This window comes from Amblyomma americanum, chromosome 2, assembly GCF_052857255.1.
Source record: "Amblyomma americanum isolate KBUSLIRL-KWMA chromosome 2, ASM5285725v1, whole genome shotgun sequence".
NCBI classification, from domain to species: domain Eukaryota; kingdom Metazoa; phylum Arthropoda; class Arachnida; order Ixodida; family Ixodidae; genus Amblyomma; species Amblyomma americanum.
Genome location: NC_135498.1, coordinates 110821993 through 110848515, shown reverse-complemented (window position 1 = coordinate 110848515; position 26523 = coordinate 110821993). Strand labels below are relative to the sequence as shown.

At 48.4% G+C, this 26523-nt stretch overlaps 1 protein-coding gene across 1 annotated transcript in view; it reads right to left on the bottom strand.

The window, feature by feature from the left end:
* Window positions 1-26122, bottom strand: part of LOC144118963 (uncharacterized) — a 36441-nt gene extending 10319 nt beyond the window's left edge. The window contains exons 1-3 of the mRNA XM_077651721.1: window positions 25979-26122; window positions 12950-13050; window positions 8614-8676 (exon numbers count right to left, since the gene is read on the bottom strand). Of these exons, the coding sequence (XP_077507847.1) occupies window positions 8614-8676; window positions 12950-13050; window positions 25979-26102 (288 nt within the window). The 5' untranslated portion in view covers window positions 26103-26122. The remainder of the gene's footprint in view (window positions 1-8613; window positions 8677-12949; window positions 13051-25978) is intronic.
* Between the last annotated feature and the right edge of the window lie 401 nt (window positions 26123-26523).

Sequence of the window (26523 nt, the reverse complement as noted above, 5' to 3'; positions counted from 1 at the left end):
TAGCGCTGATGAAGCAGGTGACATGCCTCATCGTGGAACCTCTTTGGCCTCGTCATAGATAGCACATCATTATTTATGGTGGTGCAGAGGAACTGTCGAGGATTCGCTATTAAGGCATCTGAAGTGAATATCCGCCTTTGCGACGGAAAGCTGTAGGCATGGGCGTTCCTACTGCAAGAGCATAATGCACTTCCACGCCTTTCAGCTTTCTGCGCATACCATTCACCCTCTATTCCTGATCGCCGTTGCACCGCCTCCTCCCACAGCCCAGGTAAATCTGCAATTTACATTCACAGTTCAGTTCCGCACACACCACTGCACCTTTCACGGTGGTGGAAAACATGTCAAGAGGTTGTCGCCCTTCTCGTAAATCCTGCACACACACCCCTTGTCCTAGTTTCTTTTCATAGCCGTCCTGGCTTCGCATCTGCCAATCGGGGATGGGTTCGTTTTCTACGTTCTACCAAGTCGGGTATTCCTAATCTAGTTGGTGGTGACTTCAACGGCGCACACACTGCGTGGGGTTACCCACCAGATTCCTCAAGGGGTGCACAAATCCCAGGGAGCTTATCGGATCATTCCTTTAAACTTTTAAACCACCCGAATACTTCCAACCCGCCCATGAGGTGGCCCGTATTCACCTGATTTTACTTGGTGGTTAGGCCCCGGTAACCCTCGTTGGGCTGTTGATTCTTACTTGGGATAGCGATCACAGCCCTATTTTTATCTCCCGCACGCTTACGCGTCTGCGGAAAATACGCCGCACTGTACGAATAACATCATGGGACTCTGTACATGCAGACAATCATTTATATTCATTCAACCCATCTTCAGCACTGTCTACTCTCTCCGCTTTTCTCGCTACTCACAATATTATCACTACTGTAAATCAAGACGACCCGAACCCGCACATGCATTTTTTTAATCTGTGGGCTCTTCGTCGCCAGGCGAATCTTTACGCTACTCGCCACCCCTATGGCCCATCGGCTCTTCCTACTCTTCACCGCGCTACCGCACGCGTGCGCGGCGCTATGCAAAGCGGCTAGGCAGGCAACGCTGGGCTGCATGGTGTGCCCGCCTGTCGTATACGCCGGGCAATCGACATCTTTGGAGAGTGTTTCACGCCATGGAGTGCCCTTCTCAGGTTGCAGATTACAGAGAGAGCATTCGCCTCGCGCTAAATGTGGATTGGGACACATTTGCACAACATACGGCCCGTCAATTTTTTACAAAGCATGACTGCACCTTTACGTCTCCACCTGACTTATCGGTTACAGAGCCCTCCGATGGGTTTACTTCTGACCTCACCATGGCAGAGCTGCTGGCCTCTATTGAACGTTTAAAAACTACTACTACTCCCGGGCACAACAGCATATCTAACTCCTTATTCCGTAACTTGGAAGGGAGGGCTTTGCAAATCCTACTTGACACTTAACGAAGTGTGGCTTTCTGCGTCATGCCGGGAGACTGGAAGCTTTATATTGTGGTTCCAATACCCAAATAAGGTCAGCTTCCAGTATCTCTCTCGGCCCTTCGTCCAATTTTCCTTACGCCTACCATCTGCAAGCTTTATGAAAACATTCTAGCCGCACGCTTGTTTTGGTGGCAGGAATCCAATGATTGTTACCCAGATTCCCAAATTGGTTTCCGCCCAAAAATTGAAACGAAGGACGGCCTTGCTACTTTGGCTGCTGACGTGCTTGACCACTCTCCACAGAGTCACCTGATACGAACCGTAATCGCTAAAGACATAACAAAGGCATATGATAACATCCTTCACTCTGCCATTCTCGCCTCCCTTCAAACTCTTGGTCTCCGTCACCGGTTCCTCCTCCCCATTCACGCCCTTTTAGGAAAACGAACCTTCACCGTGCGTGTCCACGGAAATCCCTTTGGTAACTTCACTTCCAACAGAGCAGTGCCGCAGGGTTCCGTTCTCGCCCCCCCCCCCCCCCCATAATTTAATGTGGCTTTAATTCCTCTTGTTCGAGCCCTAGAGACCATCCCTTCTATCCGCGTGCTTGCGTATGCCGTTGTTATGACCTTGTGGTGCTGTCATGCAGATGCGACTATTCATCAGTCGGTCCTTCAGAACGCGCTGGATATGTTGAAATCTCGCCTCCCACCTCTGGGTCTAACACTCCAACTAAATAATGTTTCATTCGCATTGGAAACAAAGCCGGCTTACGGAAAACTACCCCTTTAAATTTTACGGTACATAATTCTCTGATTGCTCAGGTAGAAACTGTCCCTATTCTTGGTCTTCTCCCTACATCTAGGACTGGCACCCCGTGGCTGACGGCCACCCGTAAATCGGCTCACGCTACTCTAGGTCTGATTCGTCGCATAGCTATGCGCTCTGGTGACGCTCGTGCTCATACGGCCCGCCAGCTTGTGCGCTCTATACTTCAGTCACGGATAGTATATCAGGCACTATTTCAACGTCTCACCCGCAGACAGTGGGACTCCCTTGAAGATATCAATCGTGAGGCTATGCGCGTCATAACATATATGCCTCGTTTAACACCCATACCTGTGCTACAGGAGTTCGCCCAACTTAATACACTCAGTGAACTCATCGACCAACGGGTGGCAAATAGAGCTCGAAAAGAGACTTTCCAACTTCATTGTTGAAAGAAACTTCCTCTGTGGTCATATTGCCAGCTCACTGGCAATCGCCCTAATGTTTCCCCGTCGGTTTCAGCAGCGTATCTGCCTGAAGGGTGCATATTACACCCGGATGCATCACATTCTGCAGAGAGCGGAGTTACTGCTGTGTATAGTCCATCTCATCCGCATTTCAACTCTCGCGCGACGTATAATGCGGACACGCGCACTCTCCTGGCATTGGAACATCAAGCCACTTATAAAGCCATTGCTTCCCTTCAGCTCGTTCCAAGATTCAATACAGTTCGTATTTACACAGACTCCCGCACCGCCCTTAAACAGCTTAAGGCTGTTCGACGGACCATCCAGATTTCACAATCAATTCATGTGCTCTACGCAAAGTATCCATGTCCTGTGCGCATACACTGGATTCTCGGCCATACCCAGGATCCACATAGCCTTCAAGCGGATGCTATGACTCATCGTGATACATCAGACGATCCGCCACCTTCCCCTCTTCCCCCAGATCAGTTCCAGTCTCATGTTTCTGATCCCGAAGTCCTGCGCCAGCATACACGCGCTCTAATTCCTCCGTGTTCGCACCCTCTCACCCGTAGTCTTACTTGGCAGGAGGAGGTATCCGTGCGCAGGATTCGGGCAGAGGCGGCTCTGACACCATCTGTCTATCATGGGTGGCATGCCAAAGATCTGCCAGCACCTGACAGGTGCCCTAACTATAGCGCTGCACCGGACATTTGCGATGTGCGGCACTTGTTGTGGACGTGCCCAGCAACGGCTGCTGTAAGAAAACGGCTCCTCAGGGAGGTGGGCCTGCGATAAAACCGCGAAAGTGACTACGTGAAGTGGGCTATGAACAACCATTTCATTAGCAACCTCTGCGACTACCTCAACGCAACGGGTCTTCACTCCTTCTTTTAAATTTCAATCCCGTGCATTCCTTCCCCCTTCCTTTTTTTCAACCTATGCCTGATGGAAACTTCTCGAATAAAAAAAAGCTCCGTCACAGTGTTGGGTTCCTAATGCCAGTAGTTCACAGGTGGGCGTCCTGTGGGAGAGATGAAGAGCCGCCTTGCTTGTCTGTCTATTAAGGTAGTCATTGCTGTCCCGTTCCTGGCACCTGAAGTAGAGGTAGGGGAGGATATATGTGAGGCGACTGATAGCAAACGCGCCAACAAGATGTTGGAGGTCATCCTGTTGCATCGCTTTATATTTGTTAGCAATGCGACGAATTAGAGGAATGGTCTGCGAGACAGAGACTGTGAGTTTAGTCAGAGTGTCGGTGTTTTTCTGATTACTCTGGATGAGAAGCACCATTACTATAATGGTGGATACTCTGCGTATGGTTTGGCCACGAGCAGTAGCGCAGGCGGCAGGATGACCGTGGAGGACGGGTTGACCTCAGATGAGCAGCAGCTCGGACTTCTGAGGGGAGCACAAATGGTCGGCTCCGGCTACGTGGTCGGCTCCGATTACGCGCAATGTGAGCGCTAGGCTTCATCAGGGAAGGCGGCAGGCCCGAGCGAGCTATCGCACCAAAGCATGCAGCAACCGCTCCGAGATACTTTATGATGACACGGCAGGACATTGCAATTATTCTCACGACACTGGTAGCATATTAGGGTGGCACAGTGGTGGCCGCCGCCACTATCCGAACTATTTCGTCTGCAGAGGCAGAAGGGGCCGCTGCGCACTTCCGCTGGCCCACTCCATCATTGCAACATAAATAACCGAAATTTGCACAGGTTCCCAGGCCGAATACCGCCACCACCTAAAGAGCGTGGCGACGCCGGCCGTACACCCTGTTCTTGCCACAGCCACCTCTATTGTCCGAACCGGTAATCGGTCGTGGATACCAGGGCACGCCTCGATCCCCGGTAATGAGCGCGTTCGTGCGCTGGCCCGACAACTATCCTCCCGGACCCCGGACGATCAGGCACCTTACGCCACGCAAGAGGCCCCACCGGTCCTTTTTACATAACATCGAATCACCACATTCTACAAACTAGCAGCACGACATTGCCATAACTCCATAGTATATTGTTGCCCTTATTAAGCTCCATATGGCGACAAATACAGACGGGCAGCTTTATTTCACCCTAGAGACTCTCATGCTGTCACCCCAGCTTTCCCCCTCTTGTATAACCTCTGGTGTGCCGAAACCGAGACTTTTCCACTACCTGTGGGAACGTACTTCCCCACAGACAGTACCACTATCCCCAATCCCGCTCTTCCTTCCTGGCAGGCTGCTTTAAGGAGCGCTAAGCCCGCCGGCCAGAAATGGCTGGTGGATCGGGGTTTATGTAAAGCTCAAGCCCGTTGACTCCTGGACCAGTGGGGGACCACCATGGAAGATTTGTTTTTCTTTTGTGTAATAAAGCTGTTTCCAACCATAAAACCAATGCAGTCGGACTAATGTGGTTAGGAATTTTATTGCTAAAGCACTATTTCACTAGTAGCCCTCAAAATGTCGAGAATTGTGTTCAAGCGCACGCAGTCCTTAATTCCGCAGTTCTTTCATATCTACATGATCCTCTACTCTCCCAACTGCAGGTTCTGCGATGGCCAAACTGCCCTATCCCACATCATGTGGGCCTGCCCTATAACCCCCTACTATCACCCTCTACTACTACCACTACCGAGGACCAATGGGAGTACGCGCAGCGCAGCTTTTATCCAAGCCTTCAGGCTCGAATCGTTCAACGCAGTGGCTGTAGGTCGCCGATGTGCATATGCTGTTGGCCATCTGGTGGGGTTGACCTGCTGCCTGAGGAGCTGAGTAGCTGAGTTGTATGAGAAGCTCTGCCTCTCCCACTATTCTAATAAAGTAGTGTATCTCTCAGGGCAACATCGGTGGGATTAATTAGTTAAGCAATTTAAGTGCCAAAACACAATTCCACTACCAATCATGAAAAAACCGAGATTTGTCTCAAGCTTCTTAGATATCTGAAAAAATGAAATAAATTTTGCCGTGTCTAGGTTTCGGAACCGCCTTTGCGCGAAAAGATCAGCTCCGCTGGCCACTGCACGACAGCACTACACTTTCGCCACCGCCGATCAGACCTCGTGTTAAGCTGCCACACACTCGCGTTGTGCATTGCATGTTGTCATGTTCATCGACTGCCTGGGGGTAGTAAGAGATGAACACTGGTTGCGGTTGCGTTGAAATTGTTTTGGCTGAAACAAGGCACTCAAGGAATAGGCTGCCGATGTTTATTGGGTGCACTGGCGCTGGCGCTGGGAACGTTGTAGTGTCCGTCTATTCTGAGGAAATTCAGCGTGCGTACCTGGTTCCCTGGGTCTCAGTGGACACCTCAGGCACGTGGCGGTGGTGTCCACGTGCAAGCGCGCGCTTTCGCACCATGTTTAAATATTTCGTGCTCAGCAATGCTACAAACAAGTAATTGTTTAAAGATAAAATGCTTTTTGCTCCCGTTGTCCGCGACCTTGAAGTGACGTCAAGCCAAAGTCGAGAACCAACATCGAGGCACCGATTTTCCCTCACTAGGGGGCCGAAACGGGATCACTGGAGCACCAAACGAGATTCTAAGTCCTTGTTTGGCTTCCGCGCCTTCCCCAAGGATCGCGAAATAGTCCCACACTCACGCACGTAGAGTGGCGCAGCCGTTTGAAGAGCGTTCAGGCATTTCGAATCAAGTCTGGCAAGCATGTGCTGTGGCGTGCGCTCATGACGTTTCCCCCTTTGGCAGGCGGATATATATAGACCATTTACAGAGCACATTTCTTAGGTTTGAAACCAGATGGCGCCACAGCCTTACTCAGAACGCGGCGCCATTACGGGCCTCGTAAGTCGCCGGCGGCTGTGGCTCGACGCAGCAGTGGAAATATCGCGGATGGCTGCCGTGTGTTCTTTGTACGAATATGAAGAAAGGCAGAGGAAATAGATGTTGTGTAGAGGTTTGCAAGAATTGTGACAGAGAGTTGAAGGTGCGGGATGCAATATTTTGCGAGCTTCACGGAACCGAACTGCACAAGCACGGAGTGGCCCTGTTCGCGCCTGTTAATAATAATAATAATAATTGGTTTTTGGGAGGAAAGGAAATGGCGCAGTATCTGTCTCATATATCGTTGGACTCCTGAACCGCGCCGTAAGGGAAGGAATAAAGGAGGGAGTGAAAGAAGAAAGGAAGAAGAGGTGCCGTAGTGGAGGGCTCCGGAATAATTTCGACCACCTGGGGATCTTTAACGTGCACTGACATTGCACAGCACACGGGCGCCTTAGCGTTTTTCCTCCATAAAAACGCAGCCGCCGCGGTCGGGTTCGAACCCGGGAACTCCGGATCAGTAGTCGAGCGCCCTAACCACGGAGCCACCGCGGCGGGGGCGCGCCTGTTCGCCATGCACGCTTTCTGAACAGGTGAAGGCAACACGTTCCCCAGCGCCAGATAGCCAATATAGAAAGAAAGGTTTTCATCTTACAAAGTTTGCGAGGGTTGAATGCACAGCATAGCCGCATGAACAGCTGTTCCTCCACCGAAACTGTCACTTCGTGCTCTCAATTGATTTGCAGATGTGTCTGCGTGTGTAGCAAGACTCCGTTGCTCGTAAGTTAAGGTGTACGGCCGTTAGTAACGTGAGTCCCCGAAGCCGAATTCGGAACGGAAAAGGACGGCATACGCTCCTACATCACTCTACTGTAGGTTGTGCAGTGAACAGACGTGCGAACGGACAACGCTTACCGTCAGACTGTGTATTACATGCCGTCTTGTTGCTACTGTTGAAATTCGCTCCATATAACGCGGTTTTCGTTGATAATATTCAGAATAAAGCATTTGCGTTACGGCTGCAGTGCTGGGGGTTCTCACTTCCTCGCTGTCCATGCATGACAATCACTAAAGGGAATCCACAGGTCATCGCTCAGAATGAGGCTGATTACTTACCACCAACGAGACCTCGAACAATGCCCGCATATCGAGCGTGGAGCGTACCACAATTTTATATGTGAGGCTGACATAACAGTGAACTTCGAATAGCATGAACACGTTTCCATGCATGCGTTATAACATTTGTTCGTAGAATCCTTCGAAACGATTACACACCAGCTCGTGAAGGCTCCTTGGTGCATGGTTACCACGTGAGTGATCATTTGTGTGCCTGTTTATTTTTGTGCCTTTCTGTGCTTATGCAACGAAAAATATTTTATCTTTCCTATGCACCGTTAGCAGATAGTAAACGAATGCGTACGACGTGCGTGTGAGCGGTTTAGATAGGTGTCTCGATAATTATACACAATACGGCAACGACCCGCGCTGACTCCGGAGCTCTAAACCTTGCCGTTTCAGATAATAACAATAACAGAAAACATTCAGCAAAGCCTTCAGTGGATGCAAACACAAGCATTGAGGCGGTCACGCTATTGGCTCGAAGAGGGAGAGCTGAGCGGCTCCCCGCTACATGAAGCAGGATCACGTTTTAATGCCTCATGGGATCAAATTAGGGTTCTCACAGGTCCTTCGAAGCTTTGGCGCAACCATAGTATCGTCTTCCCACTTCTCTACGACCATATCAGCCGAAACACCGGCTGCCGGAACAAAACGACCAGATGCAGCAGCCGTCGCGACGAGGCGCGCGCCGAGCGGTCAGGAGGCGTGTAATGGTGGCGTGATCACGTGATAAAGGATGGCAGCCCCCATATTAGGGCGCTCTAAAGCGTCCAAACACTCTCGGGGAGCATTCACGCCCGCCGCTTCTCGTACATTTTTGTCAGCCATGCGTCGCATCGTGGCCGCGTACGCTTCTGCTTTGTTCTGCATTTCAAAGCCGTGACCGTCACAGCTATTAACCTGACCAATGGTGCGTCATGACAGGAACAGCAGGAAGCGTCCTGCGGAACGCGATCGTCTTTCCACAGCATACGACTGCTTCCCCCTTCCTATGGCCGTAACGATTCCTTGCTTATATCTGCTCACGACTACGGGGGAGGCAGTAATGTCTTTTGTTGCTGTTTTTGAACTTGAGCAGCCTTACGTTTTTGGTTTCTTCGACGAAGGCGTAGCAGAGCCTAATTCCTTGACAGGCTCGTTTGGCTTCCTGAAAGGAGAGAAGAGAAAAATGCTGCCTGACAACCATGTTTATAAATAGACTCTGCTTTGAAGAAACTGATTTGATACGAGTAGGACTAATTTTTATTAATTAGATGCAAACTGCTGTACACGATGAATCACTTTCAAAAGTTAGCAATTTAATACACCGTTTTCGAGTTAGGCTCTTTCCTCCGCCTAGCCTTGTCACGGGTAGTGCGAATCACAAAACATGTTGCGCATGGTAATTATCTCTCTGCTAATTATATCTTATAATTAACCGTCTATCTGCGGCTGCTGGGCGCATAGTGTTTAATACGTTTGTAGCTCACGGTTAATGATATATACGTATTAGTTTTTAGATGTATAAAATTGCAATCCTGGTTGCCGCTGCCATGCAAGGAATTTTAAGGCGTGGGCATGTAGGCGTGGGTATGTAGGCCTCCTACGGCCGGGCAGTTTTGCTTCCGCCGGTGAACTCTTAAGATATTTCACTTCGTTGCAGAGGCGACTCTGTCGTGTTTTGGATAGTCTCGAAACTGATCTCGATATCACCTGCCGTATGCTACAAACCTCCACAAACAGCGGGCGTTGCTGCTGTAGGCGAAATTTAGTTATTAGCCATTATAAACTATTCATTTAATTAGCATGTTTGAGCTGTACTCACATGACAACGAGCATGAACAATATTATACTGAAGAAGGCGGTTTTATAACTTCGCAAGCTTACTTTAGCATACTTACTTCGAATCCTTGTTTCACTTAAGCACATGCTTACTTTAAAGGCTTAGCATGCTCTTAGGTGAAACACATAGTATACCGCTTGCTCAAAATTAGAGTTTACCGATTTTTGTTTTAAACCTCAAACGTCGTACGCTAATGCCGCGTTTGCATTTTGATAATGCGGACAGGCGGACGCAAATCACGGTAATAATTGTCCCCGTGAATTCAGTAATTAACTAACATTCATTAATTTCCTTTTTATTGGCTGAACTTAGCGTGCGTATATACATTGAGAACTTATAGCCATTTACTTTGGAGGCTATTCCATTCTGTACCATTTTAGTAGCGCGCCTGTGTGCTGAGTTGCGCATGTCTAAACGTTCGTCTCAGTTCGTCTAACTACGCATGCAAGACAGCGGCTTTCGGCGTGAAGCACCTCCCTCATGTGACGCAGGTGTTGCGTAAGGCACTCCGCCTTGTAAGGGGGCGCAGAGAGTGCCGACGCGGATGACTTCGTTCTGGGCCAGCGTTTTCCTTCTTGAGGATCGAAACCGATGAACCACTGTTCGGTCGGTGAGAAGGAAGAGCTAATTCTTTACGCGATCGCTTCTACAGCCGGTAGAAAGACACGGTGCCGCTCGCTGCACACTCTTGCAAGACGGAGTGCCATACGCAACAGCTGCGTCACATTCGGTAGGTGCTTCACGCCTACAGCCGCTGTCTCGCATGCGTAATTAGACGAACTGAGACGAAATTTTAGATGTGCGCATCTCAGGACACAGGCGTGTTACTAAAATTATACAAATTAGAATAGGCCTCATGTGCAATAGGCACTAAGTTCTCAATATAAATATGCGCGCTAACGCCAGCCAATAAAAGTTAATTATTGAATATTACTTAATTAGTGAAATTACGGAGACAATTATTGCCCCAATTAGTGTCCGCCTGGCACATTATGAACGGCAAAAGCAACGTTAGAGTACGGCGTTTCGCATTAAACAACCATCAGTAAAGTCTAATTTTGAATACGCTGTATATAGATGCACAGCGAATGCGTGTAAAAGTGTAAGTAATATGCCTACCTTTTTCTGTCCGGCATCTCAACAAAGTATAAACTGCCTAAGCTTTGTCGAACTGTTTGGCAGGCAAGTATCATTAGGCCTCTCTGGGACTACTTCTTCGCATCAGGAGGATATGCAGCGAGGACGACGTGGCGGTACTCTGTGGGGTCCCCTGCCACAGAGCGCCGCCACGGCAGGAACGACAACTATTAAAGCAAGCGCATGTAGCGTTAGAATTTGCCTGGATCATCAAATAAGTCTTAATAACTGAAAGCAGGATTACTGGGGATGGAAAGGATATTTACTGCGGAAGACGTTTAGATCCAGGACTATGAAATACATCAAAGGTCCCAGGTAAATGTAACCATTTAAAAAAAAGGATTACAGCGATCAACTGAATTCATGCAGAGGAAACGCGGTAGCATACTTCTGTCACTCACAAATCTATTCTAATCCTATTTCAATTCTGAGCTCATTGTCCCGCCGTAACTCCCGTGATTGTTATTCTTATCATCTTTGAAGTTAAGCTACACAAATACGAAAAATTCACTAAATGATTAGGTAATGGTGAATTTACAAAAGTCGCGATGCAGGAGTTCGAATGCGGTTTAGATCCAAGCGCCAGCGACACAATTTAGGTTGCGGAACTGAAGCACAAATATGAAGTGTGCGCACAAACACAAATTAGAAAAAAATTCTTTCCATATTGTCTATTTCTAACGATTTAAAAGCATTTTAGGTTTCGTTTAAAAATGTTTTAATCATGTGCATTTTGTAAAGCAGAAATTATGCGCATTTTGTAAGTACAGCTTTGTTAATAAAACAATATGCACGTACGCGTTATCTCACAGTAGCGGCTCCTTTGCCATATACCTTAACTATTCAGCGGCTGCCTCCAGCGCCGGCGTATCTTGTCATCCCTTCACATCGTTGGGTGCGACTGCTCGCTGTTTATCAGCGTTGGTTTCAATCGATTGGTTACTTTTTCTCTTGTGGTACGTTCTCGTCGGCTACGTCTGCGGGCTAGTTTTTACGCCGTACCAGTCGCAGTTCTAGTCGTGATGTTCAGACTCTGCTGCATTCGTAACGACGATTTGGTTCGAGACGAAGAACGCACAGCACGCGAAGAGTTGCTGCTACACAGAAAAGTGCGAAGCTCAGAACTGCTTAGCTGGCATCGCTTTGCAACGGTTGGGTTTCACACTCGCTTTGGCTGTATGGTATGCCATTTGCACTGAGCTCCGTTACCTATAGAGAAAATTTGAATCTCAGTGTGTTCGCGCCTTTCTCTCTCGAGTCATTTTTTGCAACTTCAAAGGGCGGCAGTTTTTCTTTGGACCTTACGCCATGCAACACCGACCGCAGCCGACCTGCCTGGGATCTCCCCGAGGGGCGGAGCGTCCTGACCCGCCGAAGAGACATGGCTGACTGGCAGCGGCCAGGACAGCCATGTGACGTCTGAGAGAATCTAACCAAAGGCCATCTGTTAAGAGAGATGCGCACGAAAGTGAAACGTAGGAGGGCGCGTGCATGAAAACGTTGCCGAAAAGGGCTCGCCAAAACATGGGTATGGATGTGGGTTCTCCCCTGCGTGGTGAAGTGTAATATTTGGCTCAGGTGTTCATGAGAACACAATGCAGGGATTGAGGAAGTTAATCTACTGTACTCAGAGGGTGTTTCCGAGCCCCTTTAAAAGATAACGTGTGCCCCCGGCCTGTGAAACTAGTTGGGCCCTGCTGACAGTCGTGTGCCCAAATATGTAGCTCTTCTTACGTCCTGCAAAGTTAGTTATATTTGCAAAGACTAATTAGCTAAGTTTTAAACACTACCCTCCGGAAACACGTGTCTCTTCGGAAGTTGTAGACCGTGTTGGGGAATAACCGTTAGAAATGTTGACAACAAAATAATATTTATGTCGACAATTTTTTGGGCTTGAAAACGAAAAGCCGCGATATATAAAGACTACCACGTGATAGCGGTGCTATATTAGTGCCCTAAGGCGCGCTTTCGGAAAACAAAGTCCGCCCACCTGCGGGCCGATGTCGCAGGCATGGCTTTGAATTTGCAGTGTGAGCAAGATGTGCGCCAGCATATGTTTGCCCATAGATGGGCTTTCTTTTTAGGCCGGTAAAATACAACCCTATATGGTAGAATGTTATGAACATTTCAATCTTCAACTGTTACCAGTACCTACCACTTCCAAACTGACACTTTTTCTGAATGCAATAATCACGAAGCATTATATTAGCCTTTTCTGATCATCTAGCTTTTTGAACGAAATTATACAGCTGAGTAGGCCACATGATTGCTGAAGTTTGTGTCTTTTACCTAGAACAGTCACTTTTTTGTAGAAAACTTGTGTCATTCCTTTGGGGCTGGATATAAGCAGAGCTGAAGTATAAAATAAGCTCTTCTCGCTTTATGTTCCTTCGTCACTTTCTGTTGTCCTTATTCGACATTTATACAAATGATTTGTGCAATAGTACTGTGTGGCATTTACCTTTATTACTGCAGCCCCCACGTTGAGCATCTTTATTTCGTCTTTGCACGAGTAAAGCGCATCCGTTGCGACCTTGGTAGCCTTCGCATGTTCCCATGGATCTGAGCAAAGCCACAAAAACGACGGAAATGAAATAAAGAAAAAAATTGTTTCCTCAACTTCAAGGATATCAGTTTCGCATTTCAACCGGCCAACACAAAAAGGGATGTTCGGAAGGCAATTCATTGCTTACGATGCTTAAGAGGAAAGCCTTACTAGCCCCATTACGACAATCGCCGGAGGCATCGGTTAGAGTCTTACCATGTTAATGTGGGTGTGTGTGTGTACTCGCAGTGGCAGAAAAAAAACGTAACAGCGATGACAAGAAAAAATCTCTGATTGACTTTAGTTTTGCATTTGTTTAATTTTTATTTTTTTTGCACGATTTATTTCTTTGTATTTTATTGGTACATTTATTTTCATTCATTTTAATGATTTCGTTTTTTATTGTGTTTTCTTTATTTTATTTATTTCCGTTTTGATGACCGGTGAGGTAGACACATGCTGCGAACGGACACTTCCGGCGGACTCATGATACAAAAAAGGTTATATGGATGGAAACAACTCTATTAAACTAAAGAAAAAGAAATCTTCTAGGGTGGTCCCGTACGGGTCCAAGAGTCCACGACCTTGATCTTCGCATAAAGCCCGATCGGCCAGCCATTTCTGGCCGGTGGGCTGAGCGGTCCGTAAAGCAGCCTCCCAGGAGCAATGAGTGAGATTAAGGACGGGGGGTACTGCCTGTAGGGAAGGACATTCCAACAGCTAGTAAACAATTGTGGATTTGGGCACGCTACAGTTGTTACAATGAGGGAGGAAGCTGGGGTGAAACCATGAGAGACGGTAGGGCGAAATAAAGCAGCCTGTCTGTAATTGCCGCCTTGTTGTGCCGGATAAGGGCGACAACGTACTGTTGGGTAGTGGCAATGTCATGCGGCTGTGTTTGTAGAATTAGGCGATTTGATGATATTTAGAAAGGCACGATGCTGCCTCTTGCGTTGGGGTGGGTGCCTGATCATCCGGGATACGGGAGCAGAGTTCTCGGGCCAGCGCATGAACGCGTTCATTACCGGGGATCGGGGCATGCCCAGGGATCCACGACAGAGTACCCGCTCGGTCGAGACAGCTGGTTCTGTCAACAATATGATCAGTGGCAGGTTTTGCCACGCCTTTCAGGTATTGGCTGCATGCGGCCTGGAAATCTTTGCAAATTTCGGTTATGTTTTTGTGAATGGTAGAGTGGGCCAGCGCAAGTGCGATGGCGGCTCCTTCCGCCTCTGCAGGCGATTTAGTTCGGACAGTGGCGGCGCACCCCAAGGTGCAATCTTCATTCGCTGCGACTGCCATGAAAAATCCTACGTACATTACTATTTTCTGCCGCGTCCACAAACTCTATCGAAGCGGTTGCTGTACGTTTTGGTGTATGGCTCTCTGGAGCCTGCCGCCTATCCTGATAGAGGTTTGCGCTCATATTGCGCGGTATGGGCTTCTGGTATATGTGATCTTTCGTGCGCAGAAAAATCCCCTAAGGTTTTGGATTTATTGGGATGGGCTTTATCCTTATAATATGGGCACGTCATCAAGCGACCGCCGGACGCATAGGAGCTGCGCTCCGCTATTTCAATCAGATATATGTCGTGGGTAACCGCGCAGACCATGGGGGCATTAATGTCACAGCAGAGGATTAGGGCTGTATGGGAGGGAAATGTGGCAAGAAATTTATCCATGGCCGTTAAATGTGTGGTGAGGGTGAGAGGGTTATAGAACAAGACTTCCAGGCTGAGGTTAGCTTGAAGAACATAGTACAGAACCCCAAATAGACGTCATTGAAGGAAGGAAGGAATGTCTAGGGGTTGAACTGATAGATTGCGCCGGACGTACATAGAAGAGAGTGGGGCAGAACGTTTAAAGTAAAACACCCAGTAGCCAAGAAAATCGCTACAGGAGCGAGTAACAATGAAAATTCGTTTTGAGGAAAAGAAATGACGCAGTAACTGTCTTGCTTATCTTGGTAGACACCACAATCTGGCCGTAAGGGAGTGAAAGAAGAAAGGAAGAAAGAGGTGCCGTAGCGGAGGGTCGTGCGGAATAATTTGACCAGGTGGGACTCGTTAACGTGCACTGACATCGCACAGCATGCGGGCGCCTTTTGCGTTTCGCCTGCATTGAAACGCTGCCGCCACGGTCGGGTAAGAGCGAGTCACCGGGAGGAGGAGAAAGTGGGGCGGGAAAGGAAGACTAAGAAGATATCGGTGCAGTAGAGTGCGGTTAGTAATGAGATTGCGCCAGTTCCATTGATTGATATTAACGACCTGCATTGCGAGATTTACGTAGAGATTCGCGATGGAACGAGCGATCGCGTTTCTTGGCATGAGGGACAAGAGAGTCCTTTATTACTTGTACAGTAGACTGAAAGATGGAAGTCAACGTGAGGATGCGCTCGAGATTGTTGTTGACGTTAGCGTCAAAGCGATTTATATCGGTGTCGAGTTGAATCTTAGCCTCCTCATGATGTCGGAGGTGACGGTCAAGTTCAGATAGATGGTCGTCACAATCTGCAGCTATGGCAACTATGTTAGAAAATTTAGAATCAATGGTGCTGATAAGGAGATCCATACGAGCGTCGAGAGCATCGAGGCTGCGATCGATATATTTGAGGTCTTGTTTGGTGGGGGGTATGGCCAGCTCGAGACTAAAAACACTTAGCTCGAGGTCACGGAAGCGTTCTTGAAAAGAGGGCGGAGGTGGAGAAACGCAGGACACGGGAGACTGTGGAGTCGATTGGAGAGAGCAACGCGGCGTAGGAATTGGAAGGGCTGGAGACTGACGAGGTGTTAAAAGTCGGTTTGAGGCAGCGAGTGTGTCTGTGCTACTAGAACATACGAGCCTGGAGGGGAGTATACTCTTTCCTCAGTAAAAAGAGGATAGGGGCACGGCACAGGGGCATTGTGCAGGGTTGGGCGCTATTGGTACACTAATTTTTTGCCTATGGTAGGGACAGGTAAGGGAAAAGGTAGCGTGTTCGTTAGTCCGACAGTGCTGGCACCAGGCCTGCGTGCACTCATGAACTGCGGCAGGCAGTGGGATAGACGACATGCACCTAAAGCACTTAGCGGTGGAACGTGAGCCTAATCTGCGCATTGGTCCATCTCAAGACAGCGGGTGCATGCAGGAACTCTTGCTTTGCGAAGGCGGCAGCAAAACGCGGAGAGACAAAAATACGCAATACTGCCGCGAATCTTTGCAGTGTTTGTTTATTCTTCAAAGCTGCCGACGCGCCGCTTTATCACTGTGTGTGGAATGCAAGACGCGACCGGATTTATCTCGATTGATCGCATCCAGGCAGACCTGATTCTGCGTTTTTCCAGAATGTTCTAGTAACTTTGCACGCTTTATCTCAAAAGTTCGCTATCATCTTTAAGCTGAGCACAGCCAAGAGCGGCGGGCATTCTGCTCGACGACCGCCGAGCACGGATGTTGCTACGCCGCCGGCGAGAGATTCAGTGCATTGTGGGCTCAAGTTAGCCCAAATAAAGAGTTTTGTTCAGACACCATTTTCACAGCCTTTCTGCTATCCGGACTGCAGTTGCCACTAAGTGGCAATATGCGGGATGACAGTACCGGCGAAGTAAATGACTACCGTTTCGGTAGACCGCATTATGCGCGCGGAGATTATTTCGGCGGCAGTGTAGGTCTCGAGATCGTTCATGAGATCGGTGGTGCAGAGTCGGGGTTCGATGCCACGAATGATTCCAAGGCAGGGAGGGGAGGGTTGACAGGGTAGGGGCGGACGCTGACGAGGTTACCGCCAAGGTTGATGTGGGTGATGCTCAGGAGACGGTTGGAAGTGAGATCTGAGACGGTCTAGAGAAAGACCAGGTTCTGGACTGGCTTGGTCTGAAGGGCGAGTTCAGTACATTTGCGTTCCGAGGCACTGGCAGCCATGATTGTCTTAAGTAGTTGGAAGGATGGGTGGTAGAGGCAAGAGCGCCAGGTGGAAGCTGGAGACCGACTTAGGTCATCTTCAGGCGGGAGCGAGCAGCGTTGGCGGCCCTGCAGGAATCACGGGAGGTTTGCAAGCCATCGACCGGGTAAGGAAACAAATCCATAAAAGGGTTGAGATCGGGTGTAGGGGGCAGAAGCTCAGGATTTCTCAAGGAGTTTATATCCTTGAGGGCAGGAGGTGGTTGTCTAGAAAGCAGAGGCGTGGCAGGCGGCATCGTTGGTAGTTTCGGTGAGAGCATTTGAGCGAGCGGCGGCGGTGAGACGTTGGGTGCATGTGATGCAGACAAAGCTGGCCGGGGCAGGGCTTTGTCAGGGATTCGGGTGAGATGCACTGGCATCCCTAGGATTGGCGCAACAAGGCGCCACTTCGATTTACTAGATGGTCCTTGTGAACCTAGCGATGACCAACCTTGATAAGAAAGGAGTAGGCGGATTCCTTGGAGCATCAGGAATTCGATGTGGTGACTTACAAGGGGAAATACGTGATCATGTGGTAGGAGACCAAAAAGTGGAGTTCTTGGCGCAGCCGTGGTATGAGGTATGCGCCATCTGTTTATTCCCGATGGGCTGCCGTAAACAACGATCTTGACTGGGCGGTTTATCAGAAATCGACATTCGAGCTAAACTCGGTACCACCCCGTCCCTGCTCCAACCCTCGCTAAAGCCCTGGCTACACCGTCCTCTGACGAGGTCTTCTCAAGCCTTGCGGATCTTTACTCTCCCCCCCCCGCTCTTCCGCTCTTACCCTGCATATGCAGGCTCTGAGGAAAGCGACCTCGACGGGCCTTTTGCACTTCGCGAGCTTGAGGCGGCACTCCTCACTAACGCCACTCGATCACACTCCCGGCGAAGACGGCACCACTTATTCCGTGCAACGTAACCTTTCTTACAACGCGAAAGAGCACCTAATTTTCCTCTATAACACCGCTTGGGAGAAGGTTTCCTACCCTCTTGCTGGGCTACTTCACTCATCTCCGATTCCTAAATCCGGCAAACCGCCCGCTCTTTCCAGTCTGCGCCCCAATTATCTGACTTCCTGTGTCGCCAAGACAATGAAGCTTATCGCAATCACTAGGCTTGGCCGGAATTTTGAGGCTTCTAAATCGTTTTCTCACACCTTGCACAGCTTTCGTCTCAATGTGTCTGCCCAAGAAGTCCTTCTCATCCTTCGCCACACTTTCTTTTTTTGTTGCTGCTCTCAAATTCATGCCCTCGTCACAGTCGATGACCGCAAAGCATTCGACTGTCTCTCATCATGACAACCTTTCCTACCTCTTTGATACCAACTATGGCTCCAGTATGTATAACTACGTTCAAGTTTTCCTTTCCAACCGTAAGGCACGTTTCCGGGTACCAGACCTCACTTTTACGTCTCACCATCTCACTCGGTGTGCCCCTCACGGTGGCGTTTTTCGACTACCCTTTTTAATATTTCCATGGCACCCCTCACTGTTCAATTGCCATCCGTGCTTGACCTTTATCCCATTTTTATGCTAATGACATCACACCGTGGTGCTCGCGCGCCTCTCCTGGTCATGTGGAGGACACCTTTTAGCAAGTTCTGGATGGCATCTCCTTTTTTCTCGACCAGGCGGGCCTCTGTCCCGCGCGAGACAAGTCCAATCTAGCCGTTCTAAGCCATTCTGCTTATCAACGACCTCACAACTCACTGGTCTTCCTTACTTTGGGAGGTTTCGCAGTCCCCAAAGTTTCCCAGTGCAGCGTGTTGGCATATCTCGGCATTCCGTCAAGAACACTCAATATCTCCATACAGCTGTTTCTACCTGTCACTCTGTCACGCACCTACTTCGCCAATCGTTAGGCTGTCTTCCGGCCTGCGGGAAGAGGACGCGTGCCGACTGGCTCATGCGCTGGTTCTTAACAAATGTGTTTACTACGTACTTTATGACCCTTCACCCAGACCTAGCTATACGCTCTCGCCACCGTTCTTCACGGCTTATATCTCTCCACCTCCCCATGACCATCTCCACCGACAAACTTTATGCCACTGCTCTCTTCCATCCCCTTGGTACTGTGCTTTCCCTTCACCGCGATCGGCAAATGTTTCGCCATGAAGCACAACTCACAGGCGCTGGCTTCTCAAACAGGCTCCCATTCCCCCAGCCATTCGGCCCCTTTTTCTTTTTCCTCCCCTCCGGAGGCAATTAACCTCCGTATACTTCCTGTTGCCTCCAACATGCCACCAATCCCGCATGCTGGCAGCCAAATGATGCTGCCTATCTTCGCAGTACCCACTTCAATACTCACTGCATTCCGTACATGGACGCCTCTTACGCGGCGCTTCGCGGCATCGGTAGCCAAGCCCTCTTTCGTCCTCTTCTTCTTACCTGTATTACTCACACTAGCGGCCCGTTTGTACACCCCGTGATAATCTTTCGGTTGAGGTGCTCTCCATTTTACGCCACTCAACATTTTCATTCACTCACACGTGTAGCTAACTATACCATCTACACTGACTCCAAGGCAGCCTTTCATGCCATCAATAAAAAATCCTCCCAGCACATCCCTCCACGGAACTCGAGGCGCAATTGCATCACTGAAACCTTGCCTGATCTTCCTGCGATGGATCCCTTGGCCCTCGGCCAATGACTACAAAGAGCTGGCTAACCAGGTCTCCCGTGAAGCTCTTATCCGGGCACCGTCGATCCTCTGGCCAAGGCCTTCGGAAACCGGGTCGAGACTGTACCTTCGCGCCATCTTCAAAGATCAATACGACGCTCTCCGCCTCGACCGTAAACTACCCCGATCCTCATCGTAGTCTCTGTGTGCGGGAGGCTAACATCCTTCGAGAGATTCAACTCAACACACTTGTCACAGCTGCACGGCTTTATCTGTAGAAATTCCGTCGTGATCCTTCACAACCCAACTGCCCTACCCCTTAGACCATCCTTTTACACTGTTTATTCTCTGTCCCAGTTGCTCTGCAATTGGGTTTCCTTCCCACACCCTCCCATTCTGTCGGGGCCTGGCTGTAGTGGCTTGGAGCTGGAGGCGAGGAAAAGTGCTTGCTCGTGAAAGAGACCATCGACGTCTTAGGCTCCTAAGTGCTGCGCCGGAACAAAGACTAAACGACATATAGTAGTACTACTTGTATGAGACTTAATTTAGGCACAACACTTTGACGCCTAAGTGTTGTGCCTAAATGAAGCCTTATGCCCCTAGACTATATGTTGTTTAGTCTATATATGCCTTGCAACCGTTTGCAGTACAGCTTTCCTGGCGGTGTCATGGGATTTCTCGTTGCATATAGCTTATATGTGCTAGCCAATTTGAAGGCTACCGCGAAATAAATTCAAATCTTTATTTCTTGTTTAACTAAATACATGAAAGGGCAGCGGAAAAAAGCTGCCCAAAGGCCACTTGACTGCCAGACTAACCCAGCCATTTTGACCGCAGCGGAGTTAACACATGGCATGTGCACACACACAAACTGGAGTTGCAAGAAGGAAGAAAATCTTACAAAAACTGTATTTTTCGGTTACATGTCGTATAGTGAGCCATATATTAGTTGAATGTCACAGTAAGAGCAGGCTTGTACAATATTACGGAGTTCGTAATTATTTAAAATCGAAGACAGTGTATAGCATAACTGTTATTTACTAGAACTGAGGCGAGGGGCAGGCACAAACAATTGTGCTGCAGATCGTGTTGAGTAATGCCTTATTTTCTCTTTTAACTGTGCTAGATTTCGTAGACTGGGATTGTTGTTCTTTATCTCAGATTTAAATTTAATTGTTAGTCGATATTTATGAAGGGTAAAAACTTTAAATATGTGGGACTCGCGGAAGAGGATTGCGCTGGGAGATCCATATGATTTGTTGTAGATGTGTCGAATGTATGTATTTATTTTGGACCAAATGAATGCGCTGTAGGTTAGAGAAAGGTGAAGTTCCCCAAATGTGTCTGACCAAAATTAAGATTTGAATAAATTCTGTGTTGTGCAGAAGAAGCTTGACATGTTTTGAAAGAAGATATCTAATTTTACCTATCACACCTGTTACTTGAGCTAGTTCCCTTGCCGAAAAAATGATGTGCTCTTCCCACGCCATACTGAATGAAAACACAACGCCAAGACGTTTAATGTGATCCACTACCTCTATGTTGCGGGAATTTAACATGAGGTCATCGTGTGGAGGCAGCACTGTGTTTCGCCCTGAATATTACTATTTAAGTTTTATTTTGATTTATAGGCATGATATTCGATAGAGACTATCTTTCCAGTTGTCGAATAGTACTATTGCATACTGTTACCGCATGAGAGGTGTCAGTACCAGTGAAAGTATGGTTGCGTCATCTGCGTAGATTGTAAATTTTAAGTCAGGGTTAATATTTATAATATCGCTTATATAAATTAAACAGTAGGGGTTCTAATATACCTTCTTCAGGCAAACAACAATGCAAAGCTTTTATGTTGAACGCACATCATTTATGTGAATTACTTGGGTCGTGTGTGATAAATATTATTTTATTAAGTTTGATGCGTGCCCGCGAATGCCATAGTGGTCTAGTGTTTTTAACAGAACACTATGATTCACTAAGTCAAACGCCTTGCAAAACTCAACAAACGAACCCAGTACAATGCATTTATGTTGATGCTGCTGTAGGATATATTCTTTTTCATGAAGCAAAAGATAATTCTGTGTATCTGTTTTTAGTGAAATCAAACTGCGATTCGGTCAATAAATTATGCTTAACAAAAATTCTGTACATGCGGGAATGAAACACTTTTTCAAAGGCTTTCGAAAAGACATTTAGTATTGAGAAAGGTTCATAATTTGAACTTAATTTCATTTTTTTATTTGTTCATTTTTTTATATCCGACACTAACTCCAACTACCTGCATTTTTGTTGGAAAGACAGCCGTCTCTTTGCCGTTGTTGAAAATGTCTGGGAGAACAGGCACAATAATATGAGCCACATATTGCACGGGAGGGATCTGGAAACCTTCGATGTCATGAGTAGCAGTGTTTTTAAACTGGTGGTAATAGACAATACCTCCTCCTCATTTACAGGTTCCCAAAAGATTGAGTTTCTGTTTCTGGCGTGGACATAGTCTAGGGCATCGTATGAGGGACTAGCTGTAGCGATATTGGTAAAGAATTTATTAAATGCATCAGCAAGCTGTTTGTTTGAGAGCTGCTGTTCATTAAATTCCAACTTGTTTAGCGAGTCCTGTCAATCGTTTCTGCTCAGCAGGAAGTTTAGCCGAGCCAATATGAGGTCACAAGGACCCGAGTTGACAACCGAAATCCCATGGTGATACTCGGCTCTAAGAGATTGTTTCTCAGCTTTCCCAGCGCATCGGCGACATGCAACTTCCTCCATATGTTGAAGGCACAGGCGCTCCGCATTCTGATATTCCACATCGTATCTGCGGCGCTGAACGCTGGTGTACTTCGGCGGCTTCGCGGACGCGCCTTCGTCGTGTGACATCCCCATGTGTAGTAGGCGGCCTTGTTTCTGAGCGTTCGCTGTGGATCTGCGAAGATCGATATCCTGCATATGTTTCAGGCACTGCTTCTTGGAATTGTGCGGCTTCAGTTCGTATCGGCGGTGCTCAGCACAAGAGTCGCTCGGCGCGTTCACAGACGCCCTCTTGTTTCTCAGACTTTCGTGAGGATCGGCGACGGAGGACGTCCTAGATCTGTTGCAGGCACGGTGGCTTGTCCTGCTTAACTTCGTAACGGCGGTGCACGCGCCAAGTTTTCTTTGGCGGGTTTGCGGACGTGCTGTTTTTGGACGGCATATCTCTTCTCTTGTAGGCGGCCTTCTTCCACAGCGTACCCAGCTCATCGGCGACGCTCGACTTCCTGCTTATGTTGCAGGCATTGTTAATGTGTATTGTCCTGCTTCACTGCGTATCGGCGGCGCGCGTGCTTAGTGTTGCGCGGTGGGTGCGCTGAGTTGTTCTTCTAGGGCGGCATTCACCGTTCGTGTAGGCGGCTTTGTTTATTAGCCTTCCATGTGCATCAGTGACATTCCACTTTCTGCATCTGTTGCAGGCACTGTAGCTTCGCATTCTGCTGCTTCATTTTGTATCGGCGTCACTCGGGCCTAGTGTTCTCCGGAGGGTTCGCTGATGTTCTCTTGTCGGGCGGCGAACACATTTGTAGTAGGCGGCCTTGTTTCTTAGACTTCGCTGCGCAGTGGCGACGGGGGAGGCTTCCTGCGTCTGTTGCCGGCTTTTTCTTCGCATCGTAGTGCTGTACTTTGTGTGGGGTGCACTCGGCCCTCGTGTTTCTCGTGAACTGGTGCTCATTTTTATTCGGGTATGATCCGTGCTCTGTATGACTCCTCCGCTGCCGCATTCCTGCACCGACGTCCCGAGCTTGCTGGGGTGTGCTCGTACTTCTGTTTATTCGTTGAAGGTATTGCCAATATGCTTACGACCATGCCAGACTCGGCAAAGTTCGTTGTGGAAACCCCGGTTAATGTACTACACACGGACGTAAATTGTCATGAAACAAAGGCAGTCTTTTCCCATTGGCCTTGCAGGCTCGAGTGTGTAGTGCGCTATGCCACTCGGCTGATATCTATATCGGCATTCAATTGCTCAAGCACTGAGCACAGGCGGTCAGCCCTATTGCGGGGTTTTTCGAAAATTGCGGCTATATTTATACGGTCGATGTAGTAATATTGTAAATGACCACGATTGCCTCAGTTGGCTTCCTGCTCTGAACAACCCTCCTCACCAGCGAAGTCGTCGAGCTTCACGTCTACTTGAGTACAACAACGCAGTTGTTGTCAAATCAGACCGGATACACTGCCTCCGTCATTGGACTGACCTACAACCCTTTTCGTGACAGCGGTCCAGCCTGTTCTAGCTTTCCGCCATTACTGACATTGCGAACAGCGCCGGGGGCCTAGCTACACTACATTATTGCCCGGCTCAACTTAACCTCACCTCATACCTCGGTGTCCAAACTTGTTCACCATAGTTACACTTTATACCGTAGGAAGGTTTACGCTGCTTGCTCTGGCCTCCGGGTCATTGCGACCAAGCACCATCGAACAGCTCTCTTTCGAAACCTAAAAACTCATACCTTATCTGCTCTTCTGGTGTCCCCATATCATCGATAGCATGCCTTATCGATTATTCTGGCCACACCTTTATCGTTCTGTTCGCGACTGTGTTGGTGTTTGCGGCAAACGACAGCTCCGTGAACTGCCCTACCCCTCTCTTAGCGGGTATCATCTAACCTATTGACGTCTCAACCGAACCAATTGCCATGTCGGATTACACCTGGGTCCGTTTTCGAAGCCGACCTCTGAAATAGGTGAGCGGCAATTTGTACGTTTCATGCTACGCATTACAGAGTCACCCCGGCACTCTCCATACGCAGAGCTACTAATGTGGTTGACTTCTGAAGAACCTCTTCCTATATCCGGGCACTCCGCAGCGACTTCTTACCCACATTCCAACGTTGTAAACAAAATTGCGAAACTATGCATAAGTAAACATAACGTCAACGCTGCGTGTCACAACCTTAATAAACGACGTCAACGAGTGCCAAAATCTCACTGCAGGTGTTATGTTCGCTGTATAAGTTATAAGTTTCACCAGAACACATCCTGACTAGGGCATCACATATGCTATATTCGCTTGCACCATATCATATTATGACCGTGGCGGCTGTTCACCGTTATACTTTTTGTACTGTGCTGAGCCCTAGTTGTATTTGTACTGGTAACTTCTTTTATCTGTGTCTCGCATGCTCCTGTGAACTAATCTTTGATGGCGCACAGTAAAACTGCAACGTCCGCCACCACCGCATGGCCTCCCTATTACCTGCGTCCATCGTCTTGCTTTGGTCGCCATCTGACCGCATCGGACTCTTCGAAAAACTTTCCCGTAAAGAAGCCCCTACTAGGTGCTTGGTCACGTTAGTGCGGTGTCTTATCAGATGACTTTGGCCTGCCCTCACATCCAGCCCAACGTGATAAAGTACACGTGTCACGGCTTACACAATAACTCGCTGCGAGCTGAAACACCTAATCTACCCCGGGAAAGTGTTGTTGCAGGGACGTGCCATGCAAGAACGGTTGTGAATGATAACCACATGAACATAAGTGCCTCGGCTGGGCCTGTACTGTGTGCTCTTGGGTTTTGCTAGTTTCTGCTGTGTGCGTGTTCTTTCCTGTTACGCAATATTCCACACAATATCATTTAAAACATTTAGCCCTTTCAGCTTTGTAACGTTCGCAGCTCTGAAAGTATAATAAACAAATAAACAAACCATACGCGCCTACTCTGGCTCTTGCTGTTTGCTGCCACTTTAGTTCCGAGATGACGAGTGTGTGTTCGCCATCGCTTTTCGCTGGGAAAGACAGCGCGCTGAAAACCTCAGAACCTGACTTTACTGTACCGTATTGTAAACGACATGTAGTGGATGTCCTGCCATGTTCCTTATTCTTCTTCTTCGCAATGGGCACTAACACGCAAGCAACGGTAGAATCATTATAAAGCCAGCCCTCCACTTTCATTTAAGTGTCCTGTCCAGCACGGTAGTACTGTTATTTCGTATCCATCAAGCCCTTACCAGTTGCATTACTAAAAAGCAAACTATATATGCAGAATTGAAGCGACTCGTCGTTGCAGTGTTTGTATCAACGTGTTTCAAGTATCGACTTATTTCAACTGCATCTATGTCGGATTTGTGTTGTGTGCACTAAGAGAAATTCATTTGAGAGAGCGGTGTGAAGGAGTGCTGTGCGAAGAGACCCAGGGTCAGTGGCGCCGCATCGATTGGAGTATCAAAAGCGACGCGAGCATTATCTGTAAATTTATAGGACTCATACAGCGAGAAGCGCTGCGAAACATGTTTCGGTGCATTTGGCTAGGCTACGCCACCGCAAAGAGCAAAATTCAAGAGAAAGCTACAGCATACGCCTTAATCACTGCTGGAAGGCCCCAGCAGTCATAAAAAATATATATTATAAATACGCGATTACAATAATACTCACTTAGCGGCGCACCACACCATCGCATTTCTTGACCATTTTCAGCGGCTGTGGAACATGAAAAACAAACCATCAGTGCCATCCAAAACTGTAGAGCAGGGCGCCTGAGTGCAAGCTCGCGCGCCATCACATGCGGCCGCAATGCTAGCCTGCTTTTACTGGATGCAGAACTGAAGTATAGCGACACACAGTCTTTATTCAAGGTGACCAACCTCCTATGCCCACACCTGTCAGCGGCCGCCGAGATGCATAGCCCTTTCACGACGAGTGTCAAGCCAGACGACGCGGGCGGGTCATTACTACATTTGTTTGCTCTGTAACGGGGTAAGCCTTGTTAGCCCAGACGGCGTGCTCGTCCGCCATCTATTCTCGGCGTTGGCGGGCGTGTTTGATATATGACGCGCCCAAGATGGGATTCATTGTTCACTCACTGGAGGTCAGCGTCCTTGTAATTCCCGCCACGCGGCACACTGTTGATGACATGATCTACCATAAATTACACGGCCAGATTGAAGCGTATGCCAGGAAAATACAGAATCAGAACAAGA